The following is a 19,292-nucleotide window of genomic DNA, read 5'->3' on the forward strand; positions in this document are numbered from 1 at the left end:
ACACTTCCTCTGCTCACACACGCTCCTCTTCTGCCACTCACACTTTCGCTCCTCTCAAGCCAGTTCACACTGCTGCACTCAGGGATCCACGGAAAGGTTCACAGACAAGTCCGGGGAATGTATATACAGAAACAAGTATTAATATGAGCCAGAAATACACAACGTGCCAGGGCTGCACAAACTCACAGTGTTCAGTGATCCAATAATGAGACGCTCTGAGCCACAGACTCAAATAGTGGGTGAGGAGACAGGACTAATCAGCAGCAGGTGGCGGCAATCAGAGCAGGTATGTGGGCCAAGGGCGGGGACCCCAATAATAATAATAAATTACACACCGGTTTATTATTAATTTTAGTGACCTCTAAAATTAATAATTTTAATAATTAATAATTGATTTAACCAGGTGTCATTACTGATGAGGCGGATTATAATTTTACAGAAGTTACATTTATTTTTAACAAGCAGTTACCGGGTTCCCTCAGTGTCGCCTGCTCTGGTCCCTGGAAGACAATTGACTGTGGTTGCTAGTATCTGTAGAATCACGTCTCAAATTAGAATCGCCAATAATCCAGAGTTTGTTCCGCTTAGTGGGTAAAAATGATTCAAGCCATGTTGGTGGCGTACCAGGGGCTTCTGTTTAGGACTATGCTTCCTCCTGACTGTCACCCAACAATCCTGTTTACCAGCCGCTTGGGACAACCTGCTGGGTGAGAACTAATGGTGGCTATGCTACATGCAGCCGTACCATCTATAGGGGCCTTGTTAGCTACAGTGGCGTGGAGCCAGGTCTCCAGTTCAGCATTCCTGGACTACAGAGTTGTAAACAGGCTGCATTTATGACAAATATCATTATTATTAAAGGAGGCCAATGAGTAGCTAAACATATGACACACTAAGAAGCAGGACAGTGCAGGAGGGACAGGTGAAGAAGCCATGCTGCTAGCGAGTCGGCTACAAACTAAACTAAGCTGACAAATCTCTAAAGACACAGTGATAAATACTGTGAAACAACTAGTGGGTGATTCAGGAGAGAATGCACTTTGGATAAAGCATGTGACGATCACACAATGAAATAAGATGTTATCTGTGAGTTTTTCCTTAAAAAACACCACTGTGTGTTGTAACAGGAACAGGAAGTGATGCTCTAAGGCAGAGAGAGCCAATCCCACGTGAGAGCCTAAAATAAGTGGACTTATCAGTACTGATTTGTTAGTCTATTTTTTGTATGTATGATTGGTCCTAAAGACATACTGTTTACTATTATTCATACAAATATATGTTGGCTTTGTCATAGGAGTAGAATTTTGATGGAGCTCCATGTGCAGCATACCCATATGGAAAAGAAATAGTAAAAGCTTACATGATTTACTCATGAAAGTGGCCACTTTCTCATTACTTTCATATATTGTTTTAGGAAGTATCCAAAACATACAAGTTTCATATAATTTTTCAAGGGATCTTATATCTGTTTTCACTCTTATATGCTTTTCATACAAGTTTCACACAAGGCAGATACAAACTTTATAAGATTTATATATATCTTTTCCATATGGGTATAAATGGTCTCCTGCTAAGTACAGCTGCAAATCACACCAACATAAGATATCATGTGACTTGGTGGATATTTCTGCCCAGATCCCCAGAAATGCTTCAGCCAGCGCTGCATTGAATGGTTGCATTTAAAATGTTCCAACATGCCTCTGAGCTGGGTGAAACGTGATTCCTGTGATGAGGTTTTTATTTATTTTTTATTTAGAGGGGGTTATAATCTGGCTCTCTTGTGTCATACCAAGCAGCATAATCTCTCTCTCGCTCTGTGTGTGTGTGTGTCTGTGTGTGTGTGTGCGCGCGCGCGCGCGAACTGTCTTTGTGAGAACCATCTTGACGTTTGTGGTGGACCTTTTAAGAACGGCAGAAAGTAATGTTTAAGGTTGGAGTTAGCATAGATACAGGGAATTCATTATCTGTCAGTCCTCACAGTGGCAGTCTTACTTGTATGTGTGTGTTTCCTCTCGGTGCATGCAGGCTGCAGATGTTCCTCTCGCTCTCTCTCGCTCGCGGGAAATAAGTGCAGGCAGAGTGCAGGATCACACACAGACACGTTCCTCTCCAGCTGCCTCGTGAGGCAGAGTGTGATGCCATGAGCGAGACAACGTCCATCCTCTGCTGACAACCATGAGCAACCGACTGATTCCTGCTGTAATGAACCGTCTGAAAAGGACTTTTAAGGGACTCGCCGGTAGATTCACGCAGTCAAGATGCGTTATTTGACCAAATCTCTGATTTTATTTCTATATTTTGCCATTACCGGGGAATGTTATAAGCACGTTCACCGGGTGCGAAGGTGGGCCGGTACTGGGGAGACCCCAAAGCATGGCACGTAAGTGAAAAATACAGAGACAATCAAAGCACGATTAACACGTGGAAATGTGGGTGACTCATCTTAGTAAATTATACGTTTAACAAAACTGTTTATGTCACAAACAAATGTGTTAGTTATCTGACATTAGATATGATGGTTAATGTAGATGCTAAAGATTAATGGATGGCGTGTGATGTTAGAAATATTTAATCTAAGGCGACATTAACCACAGCTGCTCTACCTAAAATCAGTTGAAATTGTTTAGCAAAGAATGGTGTTGATCAAAATGGTGTAGAGGCGTTTGAGTTGAAATTAAAGGTTTTGTCGTTGATTTATTTTAGATGTAAATAGTGTTTTTTAAAATCCCTGAACTTTGTGCACTGCATCAATAAGGTGTGGTCAGAGCTGAATGTCAGTGTGATTAGATCTCCTGCTTATGATTATTAATCATTGTACTGGTTATTTTGATTATTTATGACTATTTATTCTTATATATGGCTTAACAGCAATCTATGGACTGCGCTGACTGTCAAAGTGCGCTACCAAACGTGTGTTCGCTGAATAATGCTCTTAATAGAAATTTCAGAATTAGAGACTTGTTCAAGGATGCACTGAGAGGTCGTCAGAGACCTCTAAAGAAGAAAAGCATCTGTAACTTGTTGAATTGCATAAAACAGCAAACAGACTTCTGTGTTAATGAGAAGTGGTGTAAGAGCAGAAGTAATATAGTGCACATGGTGTGATATTGATATATGGTTGCAGGAAATAATTTACAATACTTTAACATTTTCTATATTTCAGCAAAAATATAACCAAAACATCATCAGAGTTTTATACAGATGCTAAAAGCCAATGCAGAGATCCTAGTTGAATAAAATACATGACAATATTGAAATTGGACTGGTTCTTATGTCCTGCTTTTTGCCTTGCTTGACCATTCGTTATTCCATTATGTGCTTTATATATGTTACATCCATTAATACAAGCATCTTTTTCTATGCCTGAGTGCTTTCTGTATAGCATTCACAGACATTGTGGGGTGGCTGTAGCTCAGGTGGTAGAGCAGGTCACCTACTCACCGGACGATTGGTGGTTCGATCCCAGGCTCCTCCAGTCTACATACCAAATATCCTTGGCGTGTAACCCCATGTTGCTCTCCGATGCATCCATTGGAGTGTGAATGCAAGTGAATGTTGGATAGAAGCACTAAAAACCTTAGATAAAGTGCTTGTGTGAGCAATGGGTATGATTGGGTGAATGCACGAGTTGAGTGCGCTCAGTGAGAGTAGAAAAGCGCTATATAAGAACCAGTCCATTTACCATTTATATTCTATCTGAGAGCAACTTGGGGGTTTTGGTAGCTTGCCCGAAGACACGTTGGCATGTAGACTGGAGCAGGAATCAAACCACCAATATTCCAACTAGCAGATGACCTGCTCTAGCTCCTGAGCCACAGCCATCCGATCTATCAATGGCCATGATTAGTGCCTCTTTGCTGTCTTTCAGTCCAGCTTTGTCCAGCCACTGGTAGGACTTCTGGATATCAGCCACTTCCTCTATCTGCCAGTGGTACATACCATGCAGGGGTCTATCCTTTCATGATGTGTTACGTCCCCACATGAAAGCTAGGCGAAGAGGGTGGGGGACAGTAACAGTTGGATCTGGGTTGAAATGAAAAGAACGCCAGGCAGAGGTATTTAACACAAAATATCTTTATTATAATCAATTACCTCAATATTCATATAAACAATAACAACAAAAAGAGACTGCATCGCTGCTTTAATGATAAATCAAACAAGCCAACCCAATGAGATGGTGACCACTTCAACAAAGAAAACAACTATAAGGCTTCAACAGAAAAAGACAGCAACGCTGCTCTTGGCAATAACCAGGCAGGCCAAACAAAATAATGGAGGCCGCCGTCACCTAAGTGAAACCACTGCTCAGTTAAGAGCTACTCACAAAGAGCCACGCACGGTGGGGCTGGTCACACACACAGCAGGCCTTTTCCACACCTAGACCAGACTCACACACTGACCAGCACAGAGGAAATCTACCAGAAGCCTCTCCCACATCCACACTGCTCTTCTCCAGCTTGTATCACCTCTGAGGGTAATTGGTGGTAAACGAGGGCAGATGAGCAGCAGGTGTGTCCTAAAAGAGAAGGCAGGGGCAGAGAGAGGAGGAGGCGGAGAAAAAACACCACACCCACACAAGGGCAGTTTCAGGAGGCCTGGCTAGGGCTGTAAGACCCCCTCCCATAAATACAAACCAGTGGTTTGTCACAGAATGTCCTACACAAATCTTAAATCTATCACCTACCATGCACCATAATAATGGTTAGGCATACCCTGCCAAATCTGCCAAGACCTTTTTGATGGGTTGAAAACACTGAATGGGGTTGGCTCAAGTCCCTCAACATAGTGTCCCAAGTGACAGCCAGAAGTTTTTTGAGCCATCACATATGGAGAACCCGTCAGGCAGCTAGAAGGCCTTACAGCAACACTTCTCTGACGCTTCTTCGCTGGGTCATGGCGAAAGGCATGCTGGTTAGCCAGAGGTGCAGGTTGGAATGGTTGTGTCGCACACAATCTGTCACACTGTAGGTCATCTGGACGATGATCAACAGGTGGCAGCTCAGAATTAGTCGACCTCTGACATTCACCAAATGACACCACTGAGCAATTATGCTCCCAATTGTTGCCTATGACTGGCAACCTTGTCTGTTTGTGAACCACAGTTCACTCTTTTGAAAGCAGATCGATTTTGCTTTGAGTTGGCTTTTGAACAGTGAGCAATCAGGTGGCCAGGTTTGTGGCAAAAGAAACAGAGCTTTATTCTGGATCTTGAAACCATGCCAGCATTAGCTTTGTTAGCAGGCACACTCCTAGCCCTCGAGACTGACTGTTTCTGTTTGTAGGTCTTACAATTTGCTACTAAATGGCCAGATTTAAAAGAGTAAAAACATTTTCGGTCTGACCTGGGACAAGGCACAGGCACCTCCCCCCTTGTGCCTTGCTCACCACTAGCACTGCTAGCCTTCGCTAGTGTGTCGTGTCGCTCTTGCTTAATGATACTGGCTTTATGGACGAGTGCGAACTCGTCAGCCAGTGTGGAGACCTGCTGCAAAGTGGAGACTTTCTGTTCATTCAGATATACTGCCATCCGCTCGGAGATGCAATTTTTAAATTCCTCAATGAGAATTAGCTCCCGTACCGAAACTAGGTCTGCAGCTTTACAGGCCATACACCATCGGTCAAAGAGGACACTCTTTTCCCTCACGAAATCCAGGAAGGATTGACCCTGCACCTTTTTCAACCCCCGAAATCGCTGCCTATAAGCCTCGGGGACTAGTTCGTAGGCTAGCAGGATAGCACCTTTCAGTTTGTCGTAATCCAAACTGCACTCAGCGGACAACGAGGAACATACTTCCTGTGCCTTGCCCACCAGCTTGCACTACAGCAGGATGGCCCACGCATCCCGCGGCCAACGCAAGGCTGTTGCTATCCGCTCAAATGATTCAAAATAAATCTCCACCTCAGTGTCACGAAATACAGGGACCAGACGACTATTCCTTCCTACATCAAACTGTACCTCTGTCTGTGACAGCGAAGCCGCCACAGGAGGGGAGGAGGCCTGCTGGAGTTTCAGCTGTCGCAGCTTGACCTTAGTCTCCGCCTCCACCTTCTTCAGCTCAACCTCCCTAGCCCTAGCCAGTTCCACATCCAAACGCCTAAGCTCTAACTCCCTTCTCAGCTGGAACTCTCTCTCACGCTCCTCCTTTTCCAGCTGGAGACGAGCCAGGCGGACTTTGAGCCTAGCATCCTTCTTAAAACCCTCTGATGACTGGGTGGAGAGCAGATCAAAACGGGGCAGCGTCATTGGCCCACCCTCGGGCAGCCCCTGGCCCACAGGTGTACACACTGACGTTTCTACGACCTGGCTTGGAACATGAGGCGCTGCACTTGGTCCATCCGGACCGGGTGTGCTCGGTGGTTCTTGCATTACAACCACCCTCTTCTCCAACAACCCAGACACCAGAGCGGCCTTCAGCTCCGCTTTGCGTAGACCAGTGGAGACACTGATCCTGTAATATGTTGCCACCTCATGCAGATCCCTTGTCTTCCTCTTCTTTATTGGGTTTCTGCTGCCTGAAGCATTCATTGAGCGCACAGTCAGTTGGAGCCATCTTGCTGATATATTCTTGGATGTTTGTCTCATCCTGGACTGTGGTACTGACACTCACCAGTCCCTAGCCTCCTTTCTTTCGCTTAGCATACAGTTTTGGGGTGCTGGACTTGGGTCAGAAGCTACTTGTAGCTGTCCTCTGTGTCTGCAATGTTGCCATCTGGCGGTTCAATCCCCTCAGATCTGACTATGTTCCCTCTCTTTGTTATCATCCAACAACACTTCTCCAGTCCAAATGACATTCCGATGCCAATTCCCTTCTGTGCCCCACTCATGTTTTGAGCCATATGCCTATTCATCTTAGCCGCTATGATGCCTGGACAGGAGCTTCCATGTGGTGCTGAGGCAGGTTATTGGATGGTAGTTGGATGGGACTGGTCCCTTATGGGGGTCCTTAGGGATCAACACTGTCTGGCCTTTGGTTAGCTATTCCGAGTGTGTCTCATTGACTAGCAGCTGGTTCATTTATGCTGCCAGATGCTCGTGGCAGTCTGCTTCTTCTGTCAGTAGGCGTGAACCATATCGGGGCCTGGTGCTGTCCAACTCTTCATACTGGAGACCCTTTCTTGATATCTGCCTCTGTGATGGTTACTGGACCTTGTTCAGGGAGGTTGCTGTGGTGTCCTCTTAGATCCACTACCCACTGAGCATTGCTGTTGTGGGTTGTGTTCTTTTCCTATATGCTCTTCCAGTATTGCTCCATGATGATATCTCCCCCCTGTCATCCTGGCTCCCACTTGCCGTTGCATGTGTATTGTACCTCATCAATCTCTAGCTGTGAGAGCAGTCCCTTCCTCTGAATGCTGGAACACTGAGCTTCTAGTTGATTTGCCGTCAATGTGGATGTTGGGCATCAAAGATTCTATAGTCCCCTCATCCTATTCATGTAACCCCTTTTGCTGGGGTTACTTGTGTAGTAGTATTCCAACAGCACCCTATTTTCATGTCTTGCCCACCGATGCCTTCGTATTCCAGTAGCTCACTTCTCATCAGGGTGCCCTGGTTCCTCAACACCTGAGCTTGTTGATCTGGTCGACATCCGAGCCAGTATGACTTCATATTTATCTCTCTCGCTCATGGCTGCCACAGGCTTGGTTAGCATGGGGGTCTAGCCTAGGATCCTTACTGGATACAGACGCCCCAGACAGGAATCAAACTTGCCCTACCGCACGCAGCTGAAAGAAAAACAGCACCCAAGAGCCATCAGAGCCCTTGGTTATGACCCAGATCCAGGTTATGACCAAAGTCCCCGGTCAAGCCCCCCACGAAACCAACCCTTAGTTAACCCTATAAAAGCCTTAAAATAAATAAGCTCTAGTATCCCATCCCACGTTTAGAGTCACCTCTGCTTGCTGCAGGTTTCACTGCAGTAGAAAGTGGGATGGCTGCTGTCAGCCGTTCTTTCACTCCACCTGAGCTCACTGTTTTTATAATGGCTCCACCTCTTTCCAGTGTGTGTGTGTGTGTGTGTGTGTAGACAGACTCAGGCTCCATCTTAAACCATGACAGCCTCATCCTCTCTGCTACTGTTGTGTTATTAGTGTTTTGTTTAAAACTGGGCGGTTGTTTGGGCCTAATGTAGTTTTATTTGCATGTTGTTCCTAAGTACAGTCAGGGAAAAAATTATTTGAACCCCAGCTGGTAAGTTTATTTGAACAGTGAGAGACAGAACAATAACAAAAAAATCCAGAAAAATGCATTTCAAAAAAGTCATAAATTAATTTGCATTTTCATGATGGAAATAAGTATTTGCTCCCTTTGCAAAACGTGCTTTAGTACTTGTTGGCAAAACTTTTGTTGGCAGTCACAGAGGTCAGATGTGTCTTGTATTTGCCCAGAAGTTTTTCACACATCTCAGGGGAAATTTTGCCCCATTCCTTTTTGCACATCCTCTCCAAGTCCATGTTTCGTGGCTGTTGTTTGGCAAGTTCAAGTTCAAATTTTATTCGCCACATGCAGTGGCAGGTTGCCCTGCAGTGGAATGAACCCGCCCCCCGACCATACACACACAACACAGACATCACATGGGAATACAAGTCAGAGAACAGTTGCATTACAGAAAAAAAACACTGAAATATACACTACAATGGGAAAGTACAAGAGGAAAAAAAGAGACCTCTACTCATGCTGGGCTATAGAGGACAGCATGAGAACAGGAAACAAAAAAACTCCTCTGCACAGAAAGCACTTAAATGTCCACAGTACAACATTATAGAGAGCACGTGACCAGCAACAGGGTTGGGTAGGGGATAAGGAGTAATCCCAGGCAACACAGCAGCCATCCTGTCACTGCGCCGACTCTCCAGCGCAGGCCCAGACCCGCCTCGTGTTCCCAGGAGGCAACAAGCATCGAAGGCATTGGAAGGGAAGGGGGGATGTGTGAGTGCTTATCAGTGTAAATGTATGTGTGTGTGTGTCCATAGTTCAGCTGAGAAAGTGTCCTCCGCCCTATCATGCTAAGTAAACAGTCTTCCAGCCAAACCAGGTGGCCTTGCATAGAGTGGGAAGAACAGTCTAAACACAGTCGTTACCAGGGAGTTTTTGTTCGACTCCAGCCTTGAGCCCACAGCTGGCGCCGAGGGGGTATCCGCATTTGATGTTGATGTTGTTGATGTTGTTGATTTTTCTTTTATGCGAGCAGCTCATGAGAATTTCAAAGCTGTTCTTTAACACTCCGACACTGGTCTCTCAATCTCCCGTTGGAGAACCACGAGCTACCAAACTTGCGGTCCATGGTCTTGTCATTCTTGTGCTCAGAGAGCCGATTCTGAGAACTCACGACTGCAGTGAGCTGTTCCACGATGTAATCCAACTTTCGCTCAGAGATGTTATTCTGAGCTGACTTTTCCTTGATGTAACCCAATATACAACTCGAACCTTTAGCTCCCTCCACAGATTTTCTATTGGATTAAGGTCTGGAGACTGACTAGGCCACTCCAAGACCTTGATATGCTTCTTCTTGAGCCAATTCATTGTTGCCTTCGCCATGTGTTTTGGATCATTGTCATGCTGGAATACACCACCCACGACCCATTTTCAATGCCCTGGCTGAAGAAGGAAGTTCTCACCCAAGATGTAATGGTACATGGCCCCATCCATCCTCCCTTTTATGCGGTGCAGTTTTCCTGTCCCCGTGGCAGAAAAACACCCCCAAAGTATAATTTTCCACCTTCGTGTTTGAGGCTGGGGATGGTGTTCTTGAAATTATAGGCAGCATTCCTCCTCCTACAAACATGGCAAGTTGAGTTGATGCCTATCATCAGAAGGCATAGCATAGAGTTTCACTGCTATGCAGATGACACACAACTTTATCTATCTCTGAAACCAAATAACACACCAATTAGTTAAACTGCAGGAATGTCTTAAAGACATAAAGATCTGGATGACCTGTAATTTTTTGCTTCTAAATTCAGATCAAACTGAGGTTATTGTAGTCGACCCTGAAATAGAAATATGGTATCTAACCAGATTCTTACTCTGGATGGCATTACCTTGGCCTCCAGTAACACTGTGAGGAACCTTGGAGTCATTTTTGACCAGGACATGTCCTTCAACGCACATATTTAACAAGTATGTAGGACTGCTTTCTTCCATCTGGGCAGTATCTCTAAAATTAGAAATATCCTGTCTCAGAGTGGCGCTGAAAAACTAGTTCATGCATTTATTACTTCTAGGCTGGACTAGGGCTGCTCAATTAATCAAATTTTAATCACGATTACGATCTGGGCTTTCAACGATCATTAAAAATGACTGAGCCGATTATTAGCCCCTCCCTCATTTATCCGCAACACCTTAAAGGCCGGTCCGTGAAAATATTGTCGGGCATAAACCGATCCATGGCGCAAAAAAGGGTGGAGACCGCTGATTAAGAGGACCCGAGGGAAGCTCGGAAAGCTAAGCAGAAGTTATTTGGAGAGGAGAGTGACTGCCGTTGGTTGAAAAGAGAGGTTAAAAAAAACTTCAGTGGTGTTGCACACTATTTTATATTATTTTTTAAAGTCATTATTCAATACATTGTTATTGTTAACCCTTTAAAGCCGGTCAGAGCTGCACGCTCCGTTTTGTGTAACTATTTTTAAATCCCTGAAGAACCCTGAGCCCTGTAAGCTAGGGCAATAATTTTTTTTTGCATATGAAACCAGAGGAGTTGTACTTACATCTTATGACATCAGCTTGTCCTCGGTCACGGTTTCCTTCCACATAAAGCTTTGCAAAAATTGCATAAAAAGCGCTTGCAGGAACAAAAACATAATATTCCAGAAACACGCTTTGCCGATCCGATCAGCTGTTCGTAACACTTCCAACAGTGAAACAGAAGTCAGTGTGAATTATCGCGTATGTCCGCCATTTCCTGCCCGAAACCGGAAATGACGTCATTTTCGCGGAAAATGTAGTTTTTTACTTGTAGGCCTTAAAAGCCTATACTGGTCATGTTTGACCTTTCTGAATAGTTTCTGTGATGCTTAGAACTCGAATTGCACTGCTGGAAATAGTTTATTTTGATGCACATGCTGTTTTCTTTGCAAATTTGCATCATAGGATTGTTTTTTCGTTTTTCCTGCAGTATATAAAAATTGGTGTATCTCCAAAATAAAACTATGAAGACACTCAAAATAAATTTCGTGTTGTTGTAAACTATTTTTTGCAACTTTTTTGTATTTAAAGTTTTGAGGGATAAACCTCTTAAATTTCTCCAAGTAGAAATATATGTAAAAAACAAAACAAAAATGATTTAATTTTTTTGTAGTTTATTGCACTTTTTTGCAATTAATGTAGTTACTATGGACTTAACGCATACATATTATTAAAATATGGGCTATAATAGTTGTATAGCAACTTGAAATGCTCCCACAAATGGCACTACAACATGTAAAAAAAATAATATAAGCTCTGGCGGACTTGGTTCTATAGTAGGTCGTAAAGGTTAAATAAATGTCGTCAAATAATCAAGATCTCAATTTCAGTAAAAAATAATCGTGATTATCATTTTTGCCATAATCGAGCAGCCCTAGGCTGGACTACTGTAATTCATTATTATCAGGATGTCCTAAAAACTCCCTGAAAAGCCTTCAGTTAATCCAAAATGCTGCAGAAAGAGTCCTGACAGGGACTAGAAAGAGAGAGCAGATTTCTCCTATATTGGCTTCCCTTCATTGGCTTCCTGTTAAATCCAGAATTTAATTCAAAATCCTGCTCCTCACGTACAGGCTCTTAAATAATCAGGCCCCATCTTATCTTAATGACCTTGTAGTACCATATCACCCCATTAGAGCACTTCGCTCTCGCTCTGCAGGCCTACTTGTTGTTCCTAGAGTATTTAAAAGTAGAATGGGAGGCAGAGCCTTCAGTTTTCAGGCCCCTCTTCTGTGGAACCAGCTTAAAGTTTGGATTCAGGAGACAGACACTATCTCTACTTTTAAGATTAGGCTTCAAACTTTCCTTTTTGCTAAAGCATATAGTTAGGGCTGGACCAGGTGATCCTGAATCCTCCCTTAGTTATGCTGCAATAGGTGTAGGCTGCTGGAGGATTCCCATGATGCACTTTCTTCTTCAATCACCTTTCTCACTTATGTGTTAATTGGGTCTGCAACCCAGTGTTTTGTGGTTGTGGATTAATTTATATTCCTTGATTATTGTTATTCACGGTTTTGATTTTCTCATTATCGTCTTCTGCTTGTGTTTTATTTTTAGTTCCTAGAATTTAGGTTTCTGTTACTTTGTCTTCCCTGTGTCCCATTTCTAGTCACTCGTCTGCACGTTCCCTGTTTCCCATTTCAGTTGTGTTTCTGTGTCTCAGAGTCTAGTTTGTGTCTTTGTGATTGTCTCATGTTTCCTGTTTTACTTTGACGGTCCCTTGTCCCGTGTCACTGTATCTAGTTTTGCTTCCCCTTTAGTCCCAGCTGTGTTCCCCTCCTGTTTCCCATTCCATCATTACTCCCTTATGTATTTAAGCCCTGAGTTTTCCTTTGCCCTTTGTCGTGTTTCTGGTCTTTTTACACTTCTAATTTCTCAGTGTTTTATCCTTAGTTTTATGCTCTAGGTTTTTGGTTTGTTTTCTGTAAGTTATATTATGAAGGATGTTTTTTTTGTTTTGTTTTTTTAGCAAATAAGGTTGCCACTTTAAGTTCACCTTTTGAGTTTGAGTCCTGCATCCTGCCTGCCAGATAGACCTCTGCATTGAAATGTACTTCTTATTAATCTCTAGCTCTCTTCCAAAGCATGTCTTTTATCCCTCTTCCTTCTCTCACCCCAACCGGTCGAAGCAGATGGCCCGCCCCTCCCTGAGCCTGGTTCTGCTGGAGGTTACTTCCTGTTAAAAGGGAGATTTTCCTTCTCACTGTCAACAAAGTGCTTGCTCATAAGGGGTCATGATATTTGGGTTTTTCTCTGTATTTTTCTCTGAGGCGACCGTGGCTCAGGGGATTGGGAAGCTCATCTGTAACTGGAAGGTTGCCGGTTCAATCCCCCTACTCTCTCCGTCCTGGTCGTTGTGTCCTTGGGCAAGACACTTTACCCTACCGCCTACTGGTGTTGGCCAGAGGGGCTGATGGCACGATATGGCAGCGTCGCTTCTGTCAGTCTGCCCCAGGGCAGCTGTGGCTACAACTGTAGCTGCCTCCACCAGTGTGTGAATGTGAGAGTGAATGAATAGTGGATTTGTAAAGTGCTTTGGGTGCCTAGAAAAGCGCTATATAAATGCAGTCTAATATTATGTATTATTGCAGGGTCTACCTTACAATATAAAACACCTTGAGGCAACTGTTGATTTGGCGCTGTATAAATAAAATTGAAAAAATTGAATTGAATGCCAAAGAGCTTGATTTTGGTCGCATCTGACTATGACCATCTGCATGAGCTTGTTGTCACATCGTCCCTCGTAGCTGTGTGATTTCCTGTGCTTCGTGTTCCTTTGTAACTCCTAGTTTTCCATTCCCTAGTCTTAGTTTCAAGTTTTCCAGTTTAGTATTCTATGGTTTTTCAGCAAAATAAAGCTGCCTTTTTTTAGTTCATCCTCATGTGTACGAAGTCCTGCATTTGGGTCCTAATCCTGCCTGCCACACAGTGGAATCATGGCACTGGGAAGGTTCACCACTATTCCTTGTTTTCTTTATTTGTGCATAATGGCTCTCACTGTGGAGTTCTCAAAGCCTTACAGATGGCTTTGTGACCCTTTCCAGACTGATAGAAGTCTAACTTTATTACTCAGCTGTTTCTTTAGATCGAGGATACTTTTTGAGATCTTTTAGCCTGCTTCACTTTGTCAGACATGTTCTATTTGAGTGATTTCTGCCAGATCTGCAAGTAATCAGGACTTAGCTTTCCAAAAAATGTGGACAATTACAGTTCAATCCTGATTTAACAAGAGGGGCAATTACTTTTTCACACAGGGCCAGGTAGGTTTTCTCCTTTTTAACCCTCCTGCCATCCTTTAAAAAACTCACACCCATCACCCTAGGGACCATTCTCAGCCACGCCATAAAAAGACCATATATCCATATTTTATTCCACTTTAAATTAGCCAACCTTGTAAAACTACTTCTCCCTGAAATATTCATGTAAAGTTTTAATTATATTTTCGTTGTTTTAACCCTTCAAATCCCAGTGTTATTACATGAGCGCCCTGTGTTATAAGCCCCAAAAACCAAAAAACGAAACTAAATATTTCCACAAAAAACCAGTTGAAGTAATATGTGATTGTCATTATAAGTAGGCCTTTAGATGGACCAAAGATTGGCACCAACATACATTTTGACCTGCCATTATTTTTTTTGCATTTTTTTTGCAATTTAAAAATTAAAACTTCAAGGCCCTGAGTCTTCATTGACATCCAAGAAAAGAAGAAAAAATAAAATCATATGATGATAATTTGGGGTTGAAAAATAGCGTTTGTAATGGAAGTCAATGGGCAGAAAATGGTCCCCAGGGTGATGGGTGTGGGGATTTCTGCTGCTCAGCCATTTTAGGCTGATTTAAGGAATTCACACTGGAATATTAACATTGACAGGTAAAAACTATCCTGTGGCAAGTTTGGTTATATTCCACTGAACACAGTGGAAATGGCAGCCATTTAACACATAGCAGTGGCACAAAAAGGTCCCAAGAAGGCAGGAAGGTTAAGCCACAAATGAATGCTCTAACAGAGGAGTCATTACAACACATGGTTTGAGGCAACTGTTGTTGTGATTTGGCACAATTTGAATAAGACTGAATTGAATTGAATTTAACCAATGTGTAAAGCAATACAATACCCCAGCATGGCCTCTACTCAACAAAAACACAAATACTGTAATTGTACAAACAGTACAAACAATAAACTCAGTCACTCTGGTGTCAAACAGAGTGACTGATTTGCTTATGTTGAACTGAACTTTTCAATCATCAATCATATCGGCATAAATCAGTTCATACATTTCTTATTCAGTGCATATTATTTTGTACCATTCTTTCCTGGTGCATTATTTTTTAATTCTTAATAATCAAAACTGTTTAAATCAGCTATCTGACAGTGACTGTCATCCTGCTGTAGCTCCTTGTCAAAGAAGCCTCCAGATGTGACGAAATCTCACAAAATGAAGACAGAACACCTGCTCAAAGTAGATGACCATGACTTCACCATGAGGCCAGCATTTGGAGGTAGGTGTAGAAATTTCTGCTTTTGTTTGTCTTTCACATAGCATTAGATGTTGATTAAAAGTCAGGGTTGAATTACATAAGGGATTAGCATTGAGCTGCTTCTTGCAATGGTAATGGACAAGTGTCTATGGTGTTTGCAGAAAAATTGTGATCTGTAGTGAGAGTAGGGAGCAGGTAAAGAGAGTGTCAAGAGTATGGGGTATTTCTCCTGTTGTTGTGGACTATCTGGTCCCTGGGAGGTGTTCTGGGCATGTCTCACCAAACCCTAAACCCTCCATGCATGGTAATAAGCTTTTTCAGGTTTGTGCATGATAGGCCATAAGTGTTGATTGCCCAGATCTTGTAATTCTCACAGGAACACATGGTAGGTTATTGGCCAGTAGTTGATGGGACCTTCTGGGGATCCTTTGGGATCAGAACTTCAGTTAGCCATTACTGGTTTATTTGTTCTACCAGAGGCTACTGGATCCTGTTCAGGGAGGTTGCTGTGGTCTGCTCTTAGATCCACTAGCCACTGAGCATTGATGTTATGGGTTGCGTCCTTCTCCCTCACGCTTTTCCAGTATTGCTCTGTCTCCAGCCTTGGTGGGGCTGTTCGCATATTGTTGCCCTGCCACTGAGAATACACCTTAGATAGTTCAATGGAGTACAGCTGGTTTATTCTCCTGCCTCCTTTCTCTTTGGTATACCTCTATAAGTGACTGGCCAAGGCTGAGAGTCTTTCCTTGGCAGTTTTCAACGCCTAAGGCATGGACAGCTTGCTGTACTTCTTAAGCAACCCTTTCTTCATCACACCTTTCTGCAGTATCAATAGTTGGCTTACTTCCCTCCACACTCTCCTCTAGTCCTTTTCTCCATAGAGGGTACTTGTGGCAGTTTGTCTTATAGCCAAGCATCTCTGTGATCACTGCTGCTTTGGTGTAGATCAGCTGATTGGTTTTGGTGATGGTCACAGTAGGTGTAGTCTGTAATGCTGCATTCACGTCCTGTAGTAGACCTTCAGAGGATATGTTATAGAGTCTTGGTAATCTGCCACATAGTGTCCAGGTCCAGCTTTCTTATACTTTCCTATCTCTCAGGTGAGCAGCTCTCACACTTAACACACCTTCGGTAGTTAACCATGGTATCAAATCTTGGCTGGGGTTGAAATCTCCCCACTGACCAGACGTCCTGGCTCCCCTTTGTCGTAGCATTTGTGTTGTACCTCATTGATCTGCAGTTGTAACAGCAGTTGCTTCTTCCAAATCTTGGAACACTAAGCTACTTGTTGAATTCACTGTCAGTCCTGATGCTGGGTATCAACGCTTCCATAGGTCTCACATCCTCTTCATGTAACTCCCTTCTTATTCCAGTACCCCACTACTCATCATTGTTTACAGGTTCCCCAACACCTGAGTCAGACCTTGTCACACAATTTTTTTCCTTCTGATGTTTAAACCTTTTTGAGTTACTAGTTAAAATATATTTTTTAATCTACTTGTAATAGGTTAGATAAACATAATAATATTTAATTGATAAACTTGAGTATATACAGAAATTTACGCTTAGGTCTTGGTGGAATTGTGTCTCTTTTCCAGAGTCCAATTTTTGTGGTGTCCTTAAAACTCAGTGGAGATTTTATTAAGTTATTTGTACGTTAACATCCACCCACATCTCTGTACAGGAGACAGGTGGAAAGCAATTAAAGCTGATTCTTCTTCTTTAATAGAGTCAAACCAACCAAATGCATCATTATGGATTTTATTTAATTTCACAGTACCAATCAGTAAACTATTGCTTAGAAACTCAAAGCTTTGACTCATGAAGGCTTGACTGCCAGTAAAGTACACTTTTCTTCTTGATACAATCCCACTGATTTTCCTATATCACCATCTGGATGGGGCCAAAGCCCATGACTGGCACCTATTTATTGACTTTTCTTCAGCATTTAATAATATCCAGCTACATCTCCTAGCTGATAAGCTTCTTAACCAGTTTAAACGTGATTTTAATCTTGTTGGTTGGATTTTAGACTTTTTAACTGACAGATCTCAGTGTGTGTGAGAGTAAACGGCTGTTTTTCCAATCAGCTGAATTCTTCCACTGGTTCACCACAGCTTTGTTTTCTCTCTCCCCTGCTATATATTTTGTACACTAATGACTGTCATAGTACACAGGCTGAAAGGCATTTCATTAAATATGCAGATGACACAGTCATTGTACGCGTCCTTCATGGTGAAGAGTATTCCCATGGACCTGCTGTGGATGAGTTTGCTTCTTGGTGTGATCAGTCCTTAAAGATCAAAACCTTACAAACTAAGGACATGGTAATTTACTTCAGGAAGCCCCCCTCCAACAGTAGTAAATGGTGCAGCCATTGAACTGGTGGATAGTCATAAGTATTTGGAGGTTGCTCTTGATAAGGCTCTGTCCTTTGAGTCACATTTTGACTCTACAGGGAAAAAAAGGTAAAACAACGATTGTACTTTTTAAGGAGATTTTAACGTTTCACCTCAGATGATTACCTTTTTTATAAAAGTTTTATTGAATCTGTTTTAATCAGCCCAGTGCTGAGGAAGGCAACCTCTGTCATGTCATGTTCAGACCATCCTCTCTTTAGAGACTTTCACCTGTTTCCCTCAGGTCGCTGGTATAAAGTGCCGCAGGGAAGACCGAGAGACATAGAGTGTCTTTTATACCTGCTGCTATTGTTATGCTCAATAACACTAAGCCATAAGTGTTGTTGCCATCACTACTGCACATTGCACTTTGTTGATGCTACTGATAACATTTGGGGTGTTTCTTGTGTGTGTGTGTGTGTGTGTGTGTGTGTGTGTGTGTGTGTGTGTGTGTGTGTGTGTGTGTGTGTGTGTGTGTGTGTGTTATTGATGTGTTGACATACTACAAATCAATGTCCCATTGGGGGCAATAAAGTTACCATTCAAAGATTCAAAATGTTTATTGTCATGTGTACAGAAGAAATAGCATTTCTCTGTGCAATGAAATTCTTCTTCTTCTAATGCCAAGTTAGGTAGGGTTGAAGGAACAAGATAAATAAGGATAAAAATAAGACAAGATATTAAGATAAATAAGGTAAAAATAAGGATAAAAAATACTGAAAGATAAATAAGTACAAAATAAGTAAATGAAGACAAGTGAGGTCCTGGTGATCCTCTCCGCAGTTGTTATCACTCTCTGCAGGCGTTTGCGGTCCATAGCAGTAGTGCTGCCGTACCATGCATGATGCAGCTGGTCAATGTGCTCTCCACAATGCAGCTGTAGAAGCTGCTGAGGATCTTGGCTGACATACCAAATTTTCCTCAGGCTCCTCGGGAAATACAGCTGCTGGTGAGCCTTCTTGACCACTGTGTGGTGTTCAGTGTCCAGGTGAGGTCCTCACTGATATGAACGCCCAGATACCTAAAGCTGCTCAACCTCTCCACTTCACTCTCCCGGATAAACAGCGGCTGGTGAGGCCTCGTCTTCTTCCTCATGTCCACTATCATCTCCTTTGTTTTATCAGTTTTGAGGGTGAGTTTGTTGTCCTCACATCATGACACCAGACCGGCCACCTCTCTCCTATAAGCCACTTCGTCCCTTCCAGTGATGCGACAGATCACTGCAGTGTCATCCGTGAACTTCAGTATGACCCTGTGGAACTCCAGTGTTTGTTGTAATGCTGGCTGAAGTCCTGTTGCCGATCCAGACAGACTGAGGCCTGCCAGTCAAAAAGTTCTGTAGCCAGTCACAGAGGGTGGGGTGCAGGCCGAGTGTAGACAGTTTGTGGATGAGTTTTTGAGGGATGACTGTGTTGAAGGCGGAGCTATAATCAACAAAGAGTACCCTGATGTAGGAGTCATTATTTTCCAGGCGGGAGAGTGAGTAGTGGCAGCAGCGATGGTGTCTGACGTGGACCTGTTGGGCCAGTAGGCATACTGCAGTTGTCTCTAATGCGCTGATGACTTCGTGGAGTTTGCCGAGCGCTGCTGCAAAGTCAGCTCGCGGCGGGATGTAAACAATGGCCAAAAACACAGCTGAGAGCTCCCGCGGCAGATAGTAAGAGCGGCATTTCAGCATTAGAAACTCCACGTTTGGCGAACAGTACTTGTAGACAGTCTGCACGTCACCA

At 43.2% G+C, this 19,292-nt stretch overlaps 1 protein-coding gene across 4 annotated transcripts in view; it reads left to right on the plus strand.

The window, feature by feature from the left end:
- The first annotated feature begins 220 nt into the window (after nt 1–220).
- The window catches only part of gabrr2a (gamma-aminobutyric acid type A receptor subunit rho2a), a 70,980-nt gene continuing 51,908 nt past the window's right edge, over nt 221–19,292 (plus strand). Inside the window, exons 1-3 of one of the 4 annotated variants that reach the window (XM_026151956.1) lie at nt 1,799–1,930; nt 2,026–2,380; nt 15,078–15,184. In XM_026151956.1, coding sequence (XP_026007741.1) covers nt 2,259–2,380; nt 15,078–15,184 — 229 coding nt within the window. In that variant the 5' untranslated portion in view covers nt 1,799–1,930; nt 2,026–2,258. Of the gene's footprint in view, nt 287–1,798; nt 2,381–15,077; nt 15,185–19,292 lie in introns of those variants that run through there. The other 3 variants (XM_026151958.1, XM_026151955.1, XM_026151959.1) reach the window with 3 other exon arrangements.

The sequence above is a fragment of the Astatotilapia calliptera genome, chromosome 19, assembly GCF_900246225.1.
Source record: "Astatotilapia calliptera chromosome 19, fAstCal1.2, whole genome shotgun sequence".
NCBI lineage: Eukaryota > Metazoa > Chordata > Actinopteri > Cichliformes > Cichlidae > Astatotilapia > Astatotilapia calliptera.